This window comes from Anguilla rostrata, chromosome 10 (genome assembly GCF_018555375.3).
Source record: "Anguilla rostrata isolate EN2019 chromosome 10, ASM1855537v3, whole genome shotgun sequence".
NCBI lineage: Eukaryota > Metazoa > Chordata > Actinopteri > Anguilliformes > Anguillidae > Anguilla > Anguilla rostrata.
Window position 1 is genome coordinate 26,557,355 of NC_057942.1, and position 18,461 is coordinate 26,575,815.

General features: G+C 40.4%; 1 protein-coding gene across 7 annotated transcripts in view; it reads right to left on the reverse strand.

Moving 5' to 3' along the window:
• LOC135233785 (POZ-, AT hook-, and zinc finger-containing protein 1-like) overlaps window positions 1-18,461 on the reverse strand; it is a 62,005-nt gene that overhangs the window by 15,315 nt on the left and 28,229 nt on the right. For 4 of the 7 annotated variants that reach the window (XM_064297668.1, XM_064297667.1, XM_064297669.1 and 1 more), the window contains one exon: window positions 15,772-15,984. The exons of 1 other annotated variant lie outside the window; for it this stretch is intronic. In XM_064297668.1, the coding sequence (XP_064153738.1) occupies window positions 15,772-15,984 (213 nt within the window). Of the gene's footprint in view, window positions 1-466; window positions 14,137-15,771; window positions 15,985-18,461 lie in introns of those variants that run through there. 2 more of the 7 variants (XM_064297673.1, XM_064297671.1) reach the window with 1 other exon arrangement.

Here is an 18,461-nt window from a genome sequence, read left to right on the forward strand (position 1 = left end):
TTCTAAAATTGATTAAATTCATTTTTATTCTCATCAATCTACACACAATACCAAATAATGACAAAGTGAAAACAGGTTTTTAGCTATTTTTGCAAATTTATTAAAAATGAAAAACTGAAATATTATATTTACATAAGTATTCAAACCCTTTACTCAGTACTTTGTTGAGGCACCTTTGGCAGCGATTACAGCCACGAGTCTTCTTGGGTATGACACTACAAGCTTGGCACACCTGTATTTGGGGTATTTCTCCCATTCTTCTCTGCAGATCCTCTCAAGCTCTGTCAGGATGGATGGGGAGCATTGCTGCACAGCTATTTTCAAGTTTCTCCAGAGATGTTCGATCAGGTTAAAGTCTAGGCTCTGGCTGGGCCACTCAAATTGTATTACACACAATTGCTTGTACAGATGCTCGTGGTACCTTCAGTTGTTTGGAAATTGCTCCTAAGAAGGAATCTGACTTGTGGAGGTCTTAGCTGAGTTGCTTGGATTTTCCCATGGTATCAAGGGCAAAAAGGCAGTGGCTCTAAAGGTAGGCCCTTAAATACAGCCAAATGTGCAAATTTACCCCTAATTAAGACAATTGGCCAATCAGATGCTTATAAAAAGTCATTACATCAATTTCTGGAATCTTCCAGACTGTTTAAAGAGACAGTCAACTTGGTGTATGTAAATTGATATAGTGAATTAAAGCTGAAATAAATAGGTCTCTAATCGATTGTTTTAAAATTACCTCTGACGTGTAGACAAAGTAGATTGTATGGTAACATGAAATGTGTGTGAGTTGTGAAAAACTGAGTTTGAATATCTTTAGCCTAAGTGTACGTAACCTTTTGGCCTCAACTCTATGCAGCCGACACAAGATGCTGAAAGACCACCTGTAAAATTGGTAAACAGCACTTGAAAGACTGCTGTCAGAGTTGAGAACATGGAAAAATCCAGGAGTCTGAACACACTGAGGATAGGCTTCTTTTTCCTTTCCGGCCCTAAACATTTGGGCTACCAGAACCACCTCTACCATAACCACCACTGACAGTAGCATGTGGCAAGGTGTCTCAGGGACCATAGAGAGAGAAACTCCTCTGTGGCTGGGTGGCACGCCAGTATGTCCAGCATAAATTCTGCTCCAACTCATGAAAATTTTGCACATGATGGTGCTGTGTAAAAAACTGGTCAAACTGTTGCACGAGCACCATGCACTTTTCACTGTGAAATGAGGGGAGCATTAATCAGGTGCATGGTGCTTGTGCAACAATTTGACCAGTTTTGGTATCCCTGCTTACCCAGAAAGGCACAATACGGTCAACATATTCTCTCTCCCCATGGTTACTCCTACACTAGCCACCTGTAGCTGCTTAACAACACCACCTTGAGTGAGGCTTGCCTTATAGCCCTTCCAACATATCATGGAAGCTTTGTGCATGGCGACATGGCGACATAGCTCAGGAGGTAAGATCGAATGTCTGGCAGTCGGAGGGTTGCCGGTTCATACCCCACCCTGGGCGTATCGAAGTGTCCTTGAGCAAGATACCTAACCCCTAATTGCTCTGGCGAATGAGAGGCATCAATTGTAAAGCGCTTTGGATAAAAGCGCTATATAAATGCAGTCCATTTACCATTTACTCTTTTCTAATTTGAGTACCCTGTGCTTAGGCAAAGCATCCCTGTGGTCTCTGGTGAGTTTCTTTTTACCACTTCTCTTAACTGAGTATTCCAGCCACACACAACTCTCAAACCAGCTCTTTTGAAAGGCTCACTTCTGGAAGCCAAACCAACAGAGGGGAAACTGGTAGTTTTCGGACCAGTTTCTATACTCCCAAGATCATCAAAATATATCTTCTGGTCAACTTCCAGAAGCTCTCTCATCTTCCTATCTGCTCTCATTTCTCTATATTCGCGTATCTCTTCTTCCTCTCCGACGTCTCTCCTCTCTACCTCTTCTCTCCCTCTTCTCTGCTTTTTTATCATGGTCAACATATGAAATGTATGCATGTTCCCCTGTGGATTCATGAAAGTATTTTCCTCTGGCCGGCAGAACCTCTCCCGCAGAGGCAAATGCGTCAAATGAAACCAGTAACTACTGTACATTATTTTTCAATAATGGGATAGCCTGTCGTGGTTTATGCCTTATATACTGTATATGGAATTGTAACATGATATTTTGGCTGTTTTTGGGACCTTTTCAGGTCACATGTTCCCAACTTTCCACCAAGGAAAAGAGCAGGATTCCGACAGCACCAAATTTTACATGCTCTTTTATGGCAGTTGGATCAAGTTAAAACTTTCAGAATTCAGACTCCTAGCTAGGACAATATTTCCACAGGACACTTCATAAATCCTGCCTTATAACTTCAAAGTCCCAGCTAACTGGTAAATGGTTTAAATGGATTTTGAAAAATGACGTTTCAGGCTCCAATCATGGCAACAATGATGAATGTGTGGCAAAGTTTAGGTAGCAAATAACAATGCTAAATTGTTCTGATGGCATTTATTTTACACAGCAACTGCACACTCAGGTCACTTGGCATCACTGTCACAGCAGCCAAGCAGAACTGAAGATGATTCAGAAAATATATCATTTTGACACATTTAATTCCACCTTATACTGGGACTTTTGTCATTTATTTAGGGTGCAATTATTCCGCTGCCATAATAAAATGCTATCAAGATGGCACTAGCTACAGAATAGTTAATTAATGTTACTGTAGAGAGAACTACCTGTATCGATCGGTATATTGAGATATCGAAGGGTTCAGGGCTGGCCCCAACCATTAACATTTTTCAAATCTCTGTGATGCTCACATCTGGAGTAATAAAGCTTTAAATACGGTACCCCCTAAATGGGCAAGAATTGGGCAGATTTGGCATGTGCGCAAAGAGGATAAGACATATCTAAAAGGAACTGAAAATACATTTTGGAATTTAAATACTCAGTATTTGTAATTGCTGTATTTCAAATCATTTCTTTATATAAAAATACTTTAAATATAGGTCTGACAATAATACAATGCATTTGAGCCCTAATTGCTTTTGAACAAGATTACGATAAAATTAAAATCTAAAATTTCAAAGCAGTAAGAACAGGCTTACATGAACATTCATGTTCTGTTCATCTTAAAGGTCTTCACACACCAGACTAGGGATGTGAAGGTATGAAAATTTCAGGGTATGATAATTGTACTACTCAATATCACGATTTTCGGTATATCACGGAATCAGGTTTTAAGCTGGAAAAAAAAAAAAAAAAATCAAAGTTTACAACTCGATCCGTTTATTTATGGATCTGCAGATTTTTAAAATCATTTTAATTGAAAAATAAAACAAAAATGCAACTGAATAGTTCACTCCTTTTAATTGTATATTTAAAATAATAAAAATCCTTTTTCCTGAATCCAAAGTAAGCCCACACGGATGAACGAGTTCGCTTTTTGCTGGGATATAATTCTTCATTACGGTCAGTATCAGAATCAGCGTCAGACATCGCAAGTGTTGTAAGGAACTGCAAACGGAGATGCCGTGTAGCTGTATAACAGCTAGCTAGCCAGCGTTGCCAGGTGGGAAATATTAAACTATCGTACCGGAGGCTTAAAATTATTGGATTATAAAGATATCGTACACAGCCAAAAAAGAGAAATCATAGATGTAAATATGTCATTTCACAAAAATTAGTGTATTTATTGTAAGTAACAACCTTGTTTGACACGCCTACTGACATACTTTAGCCAATGAGTGCAATACCAACAACCACAAAGGGGAGAGAAACATTTGCGCACCACATACGGTGCGTGGAAGCAGGCAACTCAAATGAATGAGACTCACACTAAAAAGCTTGGTCTACAGACTACAATTAAATCAAACATGTAATCGTTATAATTGAGAGCTGTAACGTTACAATTCATCAGCATGGAAACAACAGCTGTATTAAGTCATCAGTAGAATTATAATGTTATGCTGTGTCAATGTATCTAATATGCTGTATCAACATTTGTTTGTTCTTGTGAAAGCATGTCTCTTTTCAAAACGTCCAAAAAGTCTCTCAGTGCATAACTGGCCCTACCTAGTCTGTGACTTCAACTTCAACCTCAGTTCTTCCGACGAGTTTCTCTGCCTCTCTCCTGCCTTCGCCTGACTCCTCGGCACTCATTTAGCTAGTTTCTCTAACTCGTTTTTTACATGAATGAAAAAAAATAACATCGCTGGTAATTTGTAGGTAACAAGCTAATTTACATTTTACATCAGAAAGAACGAGCGGGAGAACCGCTGCTCGCTCCCGTGGGGGCACGCACATCATGCATCAAGCATAATGATTGGCTGGAAAGATGCGACCTGTGTTTGTAAATGACTTTGCCTGTAAATACAGATCTAGGATCAGATTTCCCTCTCTCAATTCAGGTCCAGTATATTATTTAATATGGGTTATTTAGATATTTTATTAGGGTAATGTTTGGAAAAACATTCCCCGCATGAAAATAGCTTTTGTCACGTGATTTACTATCACGGCATTACGTTACGTTTATGATAGTACTATTTCATATTTGAATTTTACAGTATATCGTCACATTCCTACACCAGACGCGTTTTTTTCATGCGATTAATTCACACGTTAATAATACTTTTCGAACCTGTATCCAGTCAATGCAAGCTTTCACATCTGCAATGGAATTTTGCAGAGCGATATTGTGGCTTTTATTTTTTTGGACCAAGGTCGATTTTTACGAGGTTTCACTTCCAACATGTACACATCTGACCAATCAAAATGCATGTTGTTGACAACGTCACATTCAAAACATTCAACATGGTGGATCGTTTGTCTTTGTTTCACAGAACTCCATTTTGTATGATAAAAGGGAAAAGACCTACAAAGACAATGATTTCAAAGACAATGTGTGGAGAGGAATAGAAACGAGCTTCAGTATGATGATGGTGTGTGTATACCAAGCTTCAACAATCTACGTAAAACGTTGTTGTTTAAACTTCCAACTATGCTAATGTAACGTTAGCCCATGTGAAGCTAACCTGCCCAGTTACATCGTTAACTAATGTAACTTTTTCAAAGTCATTTCAGTTTGTTTGCTGTCACAAAACGACGAGTAGGCCTAGGCTGTATGTTTATGGATTATGCATTATATATGCACCTAGACCCGATTCAGTAGACTGCTGGACATTTTACAATAGGACCCAGCAGATACTGAGTCTGAAGCGGCTATGGTTTAAGCTCCTGAACCACGCAGTGGAACTCATCAAGTTCTCCTCTCTTTGTCAATACTGGGTATACCCCCAGGTATTTCGTTTTTTTCCTCTCTTTTTATTAAGTAAAAGGAGCACCAGGTCATCATCGCTTGATGTTGATTCCATTTTTTTTTTCCAGTGGCACAAACCTTAATTTATTCGCAAAATCGCGTTGCGCTTGATGTGAATAGTCAGGCATGTCAAAATTTACCTCCGATTTATTCGCATTTTTGTGTTGTTTATTCGTCACGTCCCTGGTGTGTAAAGACCTTAAGACCCTTTATTTTTAAGCTGCCATTGCCGCGGCACATCTTATATGGCTTGGAAGTGAATTCCAAAGACAAAATGCAGAAAAGTAAAGACCTTTTCCATCACTATTTTGAGGTAAGTCTGTTTAACTACAAGGTCAGCTTGTGGCCCCCAGAGCCCCCGAGGGCTCAGGAATTTCATCACAATAAAAAGTTGAGTAGCCAACCCCCTCCTATAGCCATACAATCATATTTTTTCAAATACATTCATTTTTTATGTATTAGCACAAATGTAGTTAATCTTAAACACATACACAAATGCCAACTAAACAACAAATTAAACATTACCCATAATTATTTAATAAATAAATGAGGACATGAACCAATAGATTTGATCTCGAGCATCAATCATGATTCGCGTATTAGTGTTCGCGTACGGGTCAATTGTACAGCAAGAATAGAAAAAACAGAGGAGTACAAGAGATGCGCTGGCGGGTTTAAAAAAGAAAGCAAAAACAGGAGGAAGATGAAACAGGGATTGCAAAACAAATGCCAAAATCTTTTTCAAGAAGAAAGAAACACAAACTGAAACTCCAAATAAGAAATGCTATCACCGAGTACAAGCTGTAAAGCTAGAGGGCCCACTGAAGCAGATGAGCTAATAACAGCCACCATGGACAGCAGGTGGATACAGGTAGCTGGTCATCTGCTAATGTAGCAGGTGAGCTTGGTGCCACCATGATGGAGGATTTTGCTTGCAAATTATTTCTCTCAAAAAATAATGCCTTTGCCAACAGTTTCAATGACTGGAAGTACCCACAGTGTGTTGGAGATCACGAGAAATGCGCAGACTATAGGAACAAGTATGGAGCCTTCAGTGCAGCAGTCAAGGGGAACTGGGACTGATGATTCTGCCCTTGTTCAACAGTTCAAGTCAGAATGCCACTACTGGAAGGTCCTGGGACATGTTTGTGGCAGGGCTCGGTTTGTGGGAGAGGTTCGGGGCAGTCTGAGGATCACACCTACTGGTTAAGTAGGCGCACGCACCTGGAGTGCATCCGTAATTAATCCAGCTATTTAGAGTGTGCTTTCTTCCCACTAGGGGTAATTATATGTATAATTAAAGGCAAATTATATCGGGTATGTCAGGACCCGTATACTCTGGAGGAAAATACACAGCTTTTAGTCCAAAAAGTTGCCAGAAAATGGTTTTTCAGGTGGCTCATAACAATCCGATGGCAGGTCACTTGGGGGAGGATAAAACACTCAATCGTATAATGGTCCGATTTTATTGGCCGGGAATATGGGGTGACGTCCGTCGGTGGTGTGCGGAGTGCCAAGAGTGCCAGAAAGTAAATCCGGTGGCCATTCCAAAAGCTCCGTTGCAACCACTTCCTTTAATAGAGGTCCCCTTCGAAAGAATTAGCATGGACCTTGTGGGACCATTAGAACGAAGTGCCAGATTTTATCGTTTTGTGCTAGTCCTAGTGGACTATGCAGCACAATACCCAGAGGCAGTAGCCCTTCACAATATATCGGCTAAGACTATTGCGGAGGCGCTACTTCACTTTTTCTTCCGAGTGGGAATCCCAAAAGAGATTCTCATGGACCAGGGCACGTCATTCATGTCACAAACACTAAAAGAACTCTACAAATTGTTGGATGTCAAATCTATTAGAACCAGCGTTTACCACCCTCAAACTGATGGGTTGGTGGAGCGGTTTAATAGAACTTTGAAGACAATGATTTGTAAGTTCGCCAGCACTGATATTCGAAATTGGGATAAATTAATTGACCCCGTTATTTGCTCTGAGAGAGGTTCCCCAAGCCTCTATGGGGTTTTCCCCATTTGAGCTATTGTACGGGCGAAGGCCCCGCGGCATTTTGGACCTGTTAAAAGAAACTTGGGAGGAGGGTCCAAGGCAAAGTAAAAATGAAATCCAATACATACTGGACCTGCAAGCAAAGCTACACTCACTAGGACAAATTGCACGTGAACATTTGCTCCAGGCGCAGGAACGGCAGAGACGGCAATATAACGGGAGTTCAATTGCGAATATTTAAAACGGGAGACAAAGTCCTACTTTTACTCCCATCATCAGCATCAAAATTACTCGCTCAGTGGCAAGGACCTTTTGAGGTCACACGGCGAATTGGGGATGTAGACTATGAGGTTATTCGTTCTGACAGGGGTGGAGCACGTCAGATCTACCATTAAAACTGTGGAGAGAGGTAGACCCTGTTTTGCTTGCGACAACCGAAGTCAGGTCAGATGAGCTGGGACCGGAAATTCCTAATTTGGGAAAAACCTGTCCAGTTCCAACTGACAGCCATCTGACTCCGGAGCAGCAAACAGAGGTAGCTCGGTTGCAGCAAGAGTTTTCTGATGTGTTTTCGCCCCTACCAGGAAGAACTGACCTTACAGAACACCACATACATATCCTCCTGGGCACCGTGGTTAGAAGTCGCCCGTATAGACTGCCTGAACATAAAAAGAAATTAGTTCAGGAGGAATTGGGCAAAATGCTAGAGATGGGAGTGATTAAGGAATCGCACAGTGATTGGTGTAGCCCCATTGTGCTTGTTCCCAAGCCAGATGGGTCGGTTCGTTTCTGCGTGGATTACCGAAAGGTAAACGCAGTTTCGAAATTTGACGCCTATCCGATGCCTCGGGTGGACGAGCTGCTGGATCGGTTGGGCACTGCTTGTTTTTTTTCGACACTGGATTTAACCAAGGGCTACTGGCAGATTCACTTATCTCCAGGAGCAAAAGAGAAATCGGCTTTCTCCACTTCGTTTGGATTACACTAATTTGTCACCCTCCCGTTCGGTTTGCATGGGGCACCCGCTACCTTCCAGCGGCTGATGAACCGGCTTTTAAGACCGCATGCTGCTTATGCCGCGGCTTATTTAGATGACCGATGCCTCGGATAGGAGGCGGATGGGGAGGAGCGACCGGTAATCTATATCAGCCGCAAGCTCAGCCCCAGGGAGAGTCGGTACAGTACCACTGAAAAAGAATGTCTTGCGATAAAGTGGGCTGTACTGACACTCCAGTACTACCTCCTGGGTCCATCCTTTACCCTCTATTCAGACCATGCTCCCCTCCCATGGCTGCATAAAATGAAAAACACCAACTCTCGGATTACCCGGTGGTATCTGGCTCTCCAGCCATTTCGCTTCCGTAATCCATAGGCCAGGGTCCGCTAACGCTTGTGCTGATTTCCTCTCCCAAGGGGGGGCTGTGGAGGAGTGTGGCAGGGCTTGGTTTATGAGAGAGGTTCTGGGCAGTCTGAGGACCATGCCTACTGGTTAAACACGCACCTGGAGGGCATCCGTAATTAATCCAGCTATTTAAAGTGTGCTTTCTTCCCAGTAGGGGTCCGTGACCGAGAAAGCAGAGAGAGAGAGAGAGCAATAACCAGCATGGGTAAAGGTTGGAAAGAGTGAGTAGTTTCCTTATTTTGTCTTTATTATTTTAGTTTGTTGTGTTTCTTTATTATTTTTACCCCAATCCCATGAGGGTGAAGGGCAAAGCAGTTTTGTTTGTTTTATAGAAACTTGAGTCTCTCGCTCGTTAAAAAATGTGAAATAAAGACCGGAAACTCCCGGATTCTTGTATCTCTCTGTGTCCAACTCTTCTGTTCAGAAAGGGGTGTGTCGCGGTGTGTGAGAGTGTTGTATCAGTTTTTCTGCAATACTACCGGTACCATGTGCAAGCAGAGGGAAGCAGAGTTTTATTTGGAGGTTTAATACGTGGCTACACACCTGGTATAGGAAAGATGGGTACAGGTTTGACCTGTACAAGCGTGATGGGCTGCACCTGACCTAGAGGGGAACTGTTGCACTGGGCCAACGTATGCTTAAGGTAGCACAAGATTATTTAAACTAGGGACTTGGGAGGCAGGGACGTCAGAAAGTGAAAAAGGTAGGGAAGCGCAGACTGCCAGAATAGAAACTGTCAGGGCTTCCTATAATAGTGTGAATACTAATGTAGTCTTGTAGTAAGGGTGGCTTGGTATGGCGGGAGGTGAGGGAATGAGAGAGGATGTGTCAAGGTTGCTATGAATATTGGGGGCTATGCTATAGTTGGGATTACAGAGACATGTTTTGGGGAGGAGGATGGGGATGAATATAATATAGAGGGGTACAAACTACAAAGGAAGGATAGATCCAGTAAGAGAAGTGGGGGTCTAGCTCTCCATGTAAAAGAAAATTAAAATGTGCAGAAAATTCCAGAAATTGACAAGCTCATGCCTAGCGATATTTGGACAAACATGAAAAGGGCCTAATGGTGTTACCGGATACCAGCTTCAGACAGTAGTGTGAACTCCATGCTCTTCAGAGACATAAAATAAGCTTGTCAGGAATGTGATACTGTTATTATGGATGACTTCAATTACTCTCCTATTAATCCGGAATTGATGACAGGATAAGGAAAAGTGAGGAAGAATTTTTAGATGTTATAAATTACCTTTTTTCTGCACAATGTGTCAATCAGTGTACAAGAGGGAAATTAATTTTGGATTTGGTGCTATACAATGATCCGGACAGAATTTGTAGCATAGAGATAATTGAGCCACTTGGGACAAGTGGTCATTCTGCAGTATTATGGTAAATTAACAAGGCCTCCTCTATGGCCAGAATTTTTTTATTTCAGAAAAGCCAATGTCAACAAGATGCAAGAAAATTTAAGTAATATTGACTGGGTGCAACTTCTTAACTGCAAGACTGTGAATGAAGAGTGGGACCAGGTTCAAAAGCGTTATTCTTGAGGCCCAATGTAAATTTATTCCAAAGGTAAGTTGAAGAAGCGGTCTCCCCTGTGGATGAACAAAGCCATATGGGAGAGTTTGAGGGGGAAAAAAACACTTTATAAGCTCATGACAGCACTAGGAATAATAAGACTGAATATTGTAATATGCCTACTGAGGTTAAAAAAAACAACGAGAAGCCAAAAGACTCGTTGAAAGGCAAATTGCCAATGATGCAAAAAGTAATCCTGAACATTTCTTTCAATACTGTAGCAGGAAAAGGAAAGTCAAAGAGGACATCAAGTGCATCAGGAATGAAGAAGGAGCATTGCTTTCTAAGACTGCTGGTGCCTTAAATAGTTTTGTTGAGAGGTTTACTAGAGAAGAGGTTACTAATAGAATGGAAGACATATTCAGTACTCAGTATGTCTTATCAGATATTGAAATAAAGGATAAAGACGTACTGGATCAATTACTTCAACTTAAGATAAACAAGTCAGCAGGCCCTGATGGAAATAGTCCTTAGAAACAGGAGAAATAACAAGGCCTATGATATTATATACCTAGATTTTCAAATGGCATTTGATAAGGTACCACATGACAGACTTGTTAGTAAAATGAAGACAGTAGGAATTAGAGGATGTATTTCAGAGGAGGGATATTATCTGAGCAGGGAACTGTAGTCCCACAAGGAGCGGTGCCGGGACCACTGCTTTTCCTCATATATTATCAATGACCTTGACAGGGGCATGGAAAGTACATTAGTCAAATTTGCAGATGATATTAAACTGGGAGGCCCAGCTAATAGTTTGGAGTCTACTAAAGTCATCCAAGAAAATTTAATTAAAATTCATAAGTGGGCAGAAACCTGGCAAATGAAATTTAATATAGCCAAATGTAAGGTTCTGCATGTGCAAAATAAAAACATTAGGCAGGATGGGAGGAACAAAATTGGAATGTGCTCAATATGAAAAAGATTTGGGAGTAATGGTTGATCAAAGCCTTTCAGGTTCTAGGCACTGTGCTGTAGCAGTAAAAAGGTCAATAGGATGCTGAGATATATAGACAAAAGTATTGAGTATAAATCCAAAGAAGTTAAACTTATCTTAACAATACTTTTGTTAGAACACACTTAGAGTATTGTGTGCAGTTCTGGGGAACGTACTACAAGAAAGATATAGAGGCAACCAAATTGATTCCTGGTATGAAATATAAAAGCCAAGAGGAAAGACTTAGGATGCTTAATCTCTTCAAGCTTAGTAATAGAAGACCTAGGGGTGATTTGATTGAGGCTTTCAAATTCATAAAGGGGATCAACAAAGGAAACTACAAGAGATTCTTTAGGTTGAGTTCTGTTAGTAGAACGAGTGGACATAAACGAAAATAAGCAAAAGGAAAATTCCATACAGACATTAGGAAGAATTTTTTCATGCAGAGAGTAGTCAATGTGTGGAATAGCCTGCAAGGTCATGCAGTAGAGGCAGAAACTCTGTGGATTTTCAAGACTAGGCTTGGTACAGTGTTAGATTCTACCTAATCTGTAGGTCATCAGCATTGTTAGGCTGAATGGCCTGTTCTCATCATTATATTATGTTATGTTATGTGGTTGTGTGACAGCACTAGTGATATGTTGGGGTGGTCAAACAAGCCCATTTGATTTGTTTTGCAATGATTTCAATTGCAAGTGTTCAATTACAAAAAAATGACATTGACTTAAGGACAAATGTCCGACGACTGGACTTTTTGAAAATTCTGTAGTTTTGCTACTAGATCAGTTTGAAGACGACGAGAGATTTACCACAAGCGTCAACAAGGTTTCTAAACAGTACCAGTATAAACTGTACCACAAAAGGTAAAGGGGTGTTTTCTGATGACTCGAAAGATCCTGCTGTGTCACCCCGAGGGAAGTCAGAAGTTCAGAGTCGAGACCTTCAATGTAATCATTGAATGATCATGGTCTTGTTTAGATCACCAACTGCAGGCCTACAGGCAGGTGAGCAATCTTTTTGGGGTGTTGTTCAAAATAGAACCCTGCTGATCTGAGTGACGCTCGCCAGTGAGCCATACAGCTGGCTGCTGCGTATCCCAATGATTTGGATGAAAACTTGGCCGACAAATTTTTACAGTTCCATTTATTTGTGAAAGATGAGCCTACTGACCAATGCCCCACATGGTTTTGTAAGCTAGTGTTCTGTGGCAGCCATTAAATAATTAGCAGCACAGATCGATATTTTCACACTGTATAGAATACGATATAACATTTAAACACACATAAAATGAGGTGACTAAAGTAGTTTAATTAAAATTTAAATCAGTGGATTGTTTGGATGTGAAATTAGGACATTCAACTTCTCTGCGGCAGGGCTGCCCATTGCCCGGGTTACTGGCATAAACTCTGAATACAAAGCACAATGAATGAGCTGAAGCTGCTCACTACAGTAACTTTAACGGTTAGATAATACATCATTTAATAATAAAATAATATTTTATATTTTTTAATAGTAAAAAAAAAAACAATAATAATAATACTAACAATAATAATGTTCTATATGTCTGTTGATAATATCACATACCTTGCATTGCTTCAGGTAATTAAATTTCATGATCAAAACATATTTGGTAAAATTAGACTGAGTAAACTGTGGCTCTGGGGTGTTGTAAGTGGCCTTGTGAATATTGTGCCCCAGGCCTCAGATTGGCTTAATCTGTCCCTGCATTAACTAATGTTATATAGCTCACAAATTAAATTAAAACGTGAGTGACACAAGAAGCCATACCTTTTCTAACTAAAGGCCTCATGACCGGGTTTCTTTTCACCCACATTCAAAAAGCATTGAACCAAAATATCTACCCCAATGTGAAAGCATAAAATAATACTTGCTTAGATGGCTGTTAAATTTAGATGAAAAGGCAAAATAATAAACACGGATCTGAATTTAACATTGCTTCCTTCTACCTTCCACATTTAAGTAGTCTATTTAAACAGACAGATGTAGGCGCAATGATATAGCCTTCACGTGTCTATTAATAAATGAAAGACACTTTGTTGCAGTTACACAACTTTACTGTAACAATCCCACTGATAGACAGTGCTGGGGAGTAGATTACATTTGGTTAAACTAGTAATTTAAATGCATTTTGCAGCAATTTGCTGGCAGTTCTGCTACATTCAAATTTGGGTAGTGTTTGTAGTAGTTAATTACCTCATTTTGAAGTGTAACTACAGGAACTACCAGCTACTTTTGGCCATAAAATATCAATTTTTATAAATCCTGTTGAACAAATACCGCCGCCTCTGTCTCTCACTTCCCTCTAATCCAGATTGGTGAAAAGCACTCCGGTCCACTATAGTTGCTAATAGTCAATTGCCAATTGCCACACACTGTTGGCTTTTCCCACGTGCAGAAAAAGACATTGCTCACACACATCATCTCTGGGATAATTATTTAAACTCACCAACAGGAAGTAAAATGAAACAACAAACCACTTGCCAAGGCATTTGAAATATATCCAACTTCTTAAAGGGGAAATTTTGGCAGTTTCCATAGGTAATAAATGAATTGGTCAGTTTTAGGTTTTAAATTGGGAGTAAATTTAGTAATATATTAAAAACACTGCAATTTTCTTCTGTGTGGCTTAATTTAATACATAGTACAGATTTAAAATCCAGATTTGCACTTTTATTTATTACCAAAAAACCTGTGGCTAGCAACAGCTAATATCACTAGCTCACAAAGTTATATTGTTAACATTGCTTCTGCAATTGATTATGGTCCACTGGTTAACATTAGTTTACTTTATGGTTATGGATCATAATCTAGTTGAAGTGGCTCCTTACTGGGGGATTCAATGAGATAGATGATGAAGTCCAGGAATGATACCTCCAGTTGGATCATTTGTCCACTCTGTAACCACATAAGCACACTCGAGTCCTACTAGGTTTATTTTGCCAAAATACCTTTGCTGGTATTTAGGAAACAAAAATGCAATGTAATTTGAGGACATACAGAACAGTGACAGATGCGGGATTTTTTCCCCCTCGCTGGCTCCGCCTATGTCTATGACACGTTGCTGTGCGACAGTACCCGAATGTTGACATCTCAGCAATTTCAAATATAGAACTCCTATTGGACCATTTAAATCAAGGGACATAAGTCCATGAAGGGCTTAACAAGTAGTGAGCAGGACCTTAAACCCCATACTGAATTTAACAGGGAGCATTACAAAAATGTTTGCCAACATCTCAGCATCTTCATCAGCCAGAATTGATCTCAGTACATCTATATAAGTTTTAAGGAACTAGTTTGCAGCTAGTTAGGTCCAGAATTATAAGCACCCTTGACAAACATGAAAAAGAAGCAAATTATATTTAAAACCATCAATGATACAATTGTTTAAAGAAAAAAGTTGTATAACTTTATAGTATTATTTTATTTTAATAATCTTATGTCAAAATTCCCAATAATACCCTGTTGTTCTCAATACAGGCATTTAGCAGATGCTCTCATCCAGAGCAACTTACAGAAATTTTTACACAGCATTTACATTGAATCCATTTATACATCTGGATATATACTGAAGCAATGCGGGTTAAGCACCTTGCTGAAAGGTACAACAGCAGTGTCTTATCTGGGAATAGAACCTGTGATTTTCGGTTACCAGGCCTGCCCTGTCCTTACCCATACTACACTCCATTAACAAGGAGAAGAGCACTTAGTGGCCTTCTATCATGTTTTACGGTATGGACCATTCTTCCATATGGAATCTTTCAGAATCCTTCAGATTTGGTCTGTATTTGTGGACAGACTTTTTAAATTCAAACCACTGATTTTTCAACTCCTGAGATGGCCATTGGAAAACTTTGTCTGATTTTGAGGTATGCTTGGGATCAATGCCCTGTGGAAGAATCAATTTTCAGACAAGTTTTAGCTTGTTAGGGGTTGGGTGGGGAGATCCTATGGTTTTGGTCTCATCTGACCACAACTGCTCCAATCACAGTTCCAATGCTGAACTTTGATTGAAATGACCTTATGAATAATAAGGAAGTTCCAATGGAAGGACTGACATATTTGACATGCAGAAATTTTGGGGTGCCCTTTATAAAGTAAAAGTTTAAAGTAAAAAAGAAAAGAAAAGTAGAACAGTATAAAAAGGTCTAGAAGTATAGTGGCATACTTTGCAAATATGCAATATCCAAATAAGGTTCCTAATTTCAGCAAAAAGGAAAAAGGTATGACAGTTTAAGAAGCAGTAAAAGGGAGCCTGAACACAGAAACTAAGGATGATATGACTCAAAGGCAGTATTGGTGAGCCTGGCACATGAACAAGTAGTCTGGGTTTGGCGTGAGCTCCGGGGGCAGAGAATGGAGAATATTAGGCAAAGACAAGTTGGGAACTGTAATATTGTTTACAAATAAAAAGGTCCTCTAGAACTGCATGGGGGTGAATTAACCCCCCCCCCCCCCTTCATGTCAAACTCCATTCAAATATTGTCTCTCATTCTACTCAGCTCAAGCCATTCCTGTTGCCCATGTACTGACCTGCATGGGGCCCTTGGGTGGGGAAGCCTGGCGCGCCAGCAGCACGACACTCCCAGAAATAAGGAGCCCCCCCTGGTTTGCCCAGCAGTAGCTCGGGCTGCAGGCCCAGGCTGGGAGGACAAGGCTGGGGCAGCACTGGGGGCCCAGCAAGCCCACGAAAACGACCATCCGCTTCTGGGAATGTGACCAGCAGCCGGCGACTGGTACATAGGTCTACACAAACACCGTCCCGGCATCGAGTTGGGAAAGTCGACAGGAAAAAGGAAAACAACAGAAGAGGCCAGGGGAAAGAACAGTAAATACAGTCAGAAGATTAACTTTACATCAGCAAAGACATTAACAATGTAACATTGGTTTTTACCTTCACATAGGCAAACTTGCAAGTCACTTTTTCCTTGTGTTTCTGGGAATTTATCAGTGAAAGACACCAAGAAATTTATAAGAGGTCTATTTAGAGAAAGAACAAGGCAAAAATGAAACAATGCCAAAAGAAAATGAAACTTTTTCCTGTATTACTTGCCAAACCAGCAGACTGCCTGTTGGAATAAACCAAGTATCCACAACCGGGCCCATGTAACATTTTCTTCACTGATGTAAAGTTGTGATGCATGCAACCTTTCTCAAACTCATCTTTTCTTCTGTCTTTTGAAGCCTTCTCTTTTGTCACTGGCTCATCACCTCACCTGAAATCTTTCTTATCCCAGGAAAACTTTCAAAACAATGCTCTTCCAACTCTCACCACCTGTAGCCCCAACAGCTGGACAACCACCAATTTGCAAGGCCAAGAATTGATTCACCAACCTCTCATCTCCTAGAGAGGAGATGGGTCATGTTACTTTCAACATAAAGGGCAGCGATGGACTCTCTAGGAAGTCTGAAAACCAAGAATGAGATTTGTTTTCTACTTTCTTTTGCATTAAATTATTTTGCAACATGAGGGAACAAACAGATGAAAAGCCAAGTAAAAGTAGATTTGGGAGGTGAATCTGTTGACAGATTCAGAAATACCATTTTATGTACCAGATGCAGATGCTATACCGCATTTCAAATGAATAGTCCTCGCAATTGCTACTAAAAGTGCTGGATGACTTACTTTTGAATAACAGAATGTACAACCCATCTTACCAACTGAAAGGCTGCTGGTCTTAAAGGCAATAATATTTTGAAAAAGATCCATTAAGTCCAGAGGAAGAAAAACACATATCAATGGATGAATACGCTCAAACACAAAACAAAAGAAATAAACACATATATGGACATGCATATTAGTGCAACACTGACCAGAGAATACTTTTATGCTGGTGATGTAAGCAGCAGACAAATACGCCATGTCAGCAAGAATAGGCAGATGCACACTATCACAGCAGTGCTCATGTGTAACCCTGCCTTGAGCTACAAGCATTGTGATGGGGAGCAGTAGCCATGCACGACAGCAACAACCCCAAAACCCAGCCGTAATACTGGGACAAAGTTTGCTTCCTCACCACTGGCAAAACCATGCACAAACCTACTGTAGGACAAAGTTCTTTTTACTGGGCTTTGGTAGTGTTCCTTTCAAAAACAAGAAGTTATTAATTGAGAGGTAGTGTCTGTTCAATGTCAACTGAACCTGCCAGCCTTACTAGGAATGGAGGTGATGCAATAGGCTTCGGCCGATACTAAAAGAAAACCACCTGTCCATTCATAGTTATTAAAGACACACACAACTATCTATCTATCTCTGTATATATATATATAAATAAATACACACACACACACACACACACACACAGTTGAGGCCAAAAGTTTACACACACCTAGGCTAAAGACATTCAAACTCAATTTTTCACAATTCCACATTTCATGTTACCATACATTTCCTGTGTTAAGTCAATTAGGGTATCTACATCATTTCCATAAGAGGTCATTTCAAAATAATAGCCAAGAGACAGATTTATTTCAACTTTTATATACTATATAATTTTCAGTTGGTCAAAAGTTTACATACACTTTGTTAGTATTTGGTGACATTGACTTGTAATTGCTCAACTTGAATCAAATGCTTAGGGTAGCCTTCCACAAGCTTCTCACAATAACTTGCCGGAATTATTGCCCATTCCTCTCGACAGAACTGGTGTAAATCAGTCAGCTTAGTGGGCCTCCTTGCTCGAACACGCTTTTTCAGTTCAGTCCACAAATTTTCTATGAGATTCAGGTAAGGGTTTTGTGATGGCCACTCCAATACTTTCACTTTGTTGTCTTTAAGCAACTTTGGAGGTATGCTTAGGATCATTGTCCTGCTGGAGGATCCAGATGAAACCAAGTTTTAACTTTCTAGCTGATGTCTTGAGGTGTTGCTTCAGTATTTCTAGATAATCCTCCTCATGATGTCATCTATTTTCTGAAGTGCACCAGTCCCTTTTCCAGCAAAACATCCCCACAACATGATGCTGCCACCCCCATGCTTCACAGTTGGGATGGTGTTCTTCGGAATAAAAGTCTCACCCTTTTACCTCCATACATAGTGCTGATCATTATGGGCAAACAGTTCAATTTCTGTTTCATCTGACCAGAGAACATTCCCCCAGAAGGCTAGATCTTCGTCCTGGTGATCACCTGCAATCTTCATTCTCACTTTTTTATGCCGGTCTTGGAGTAGGGACTTCTTCCTTGCATGATAGCCTTTCAGGCCATGGCGATGTAGGATTCTC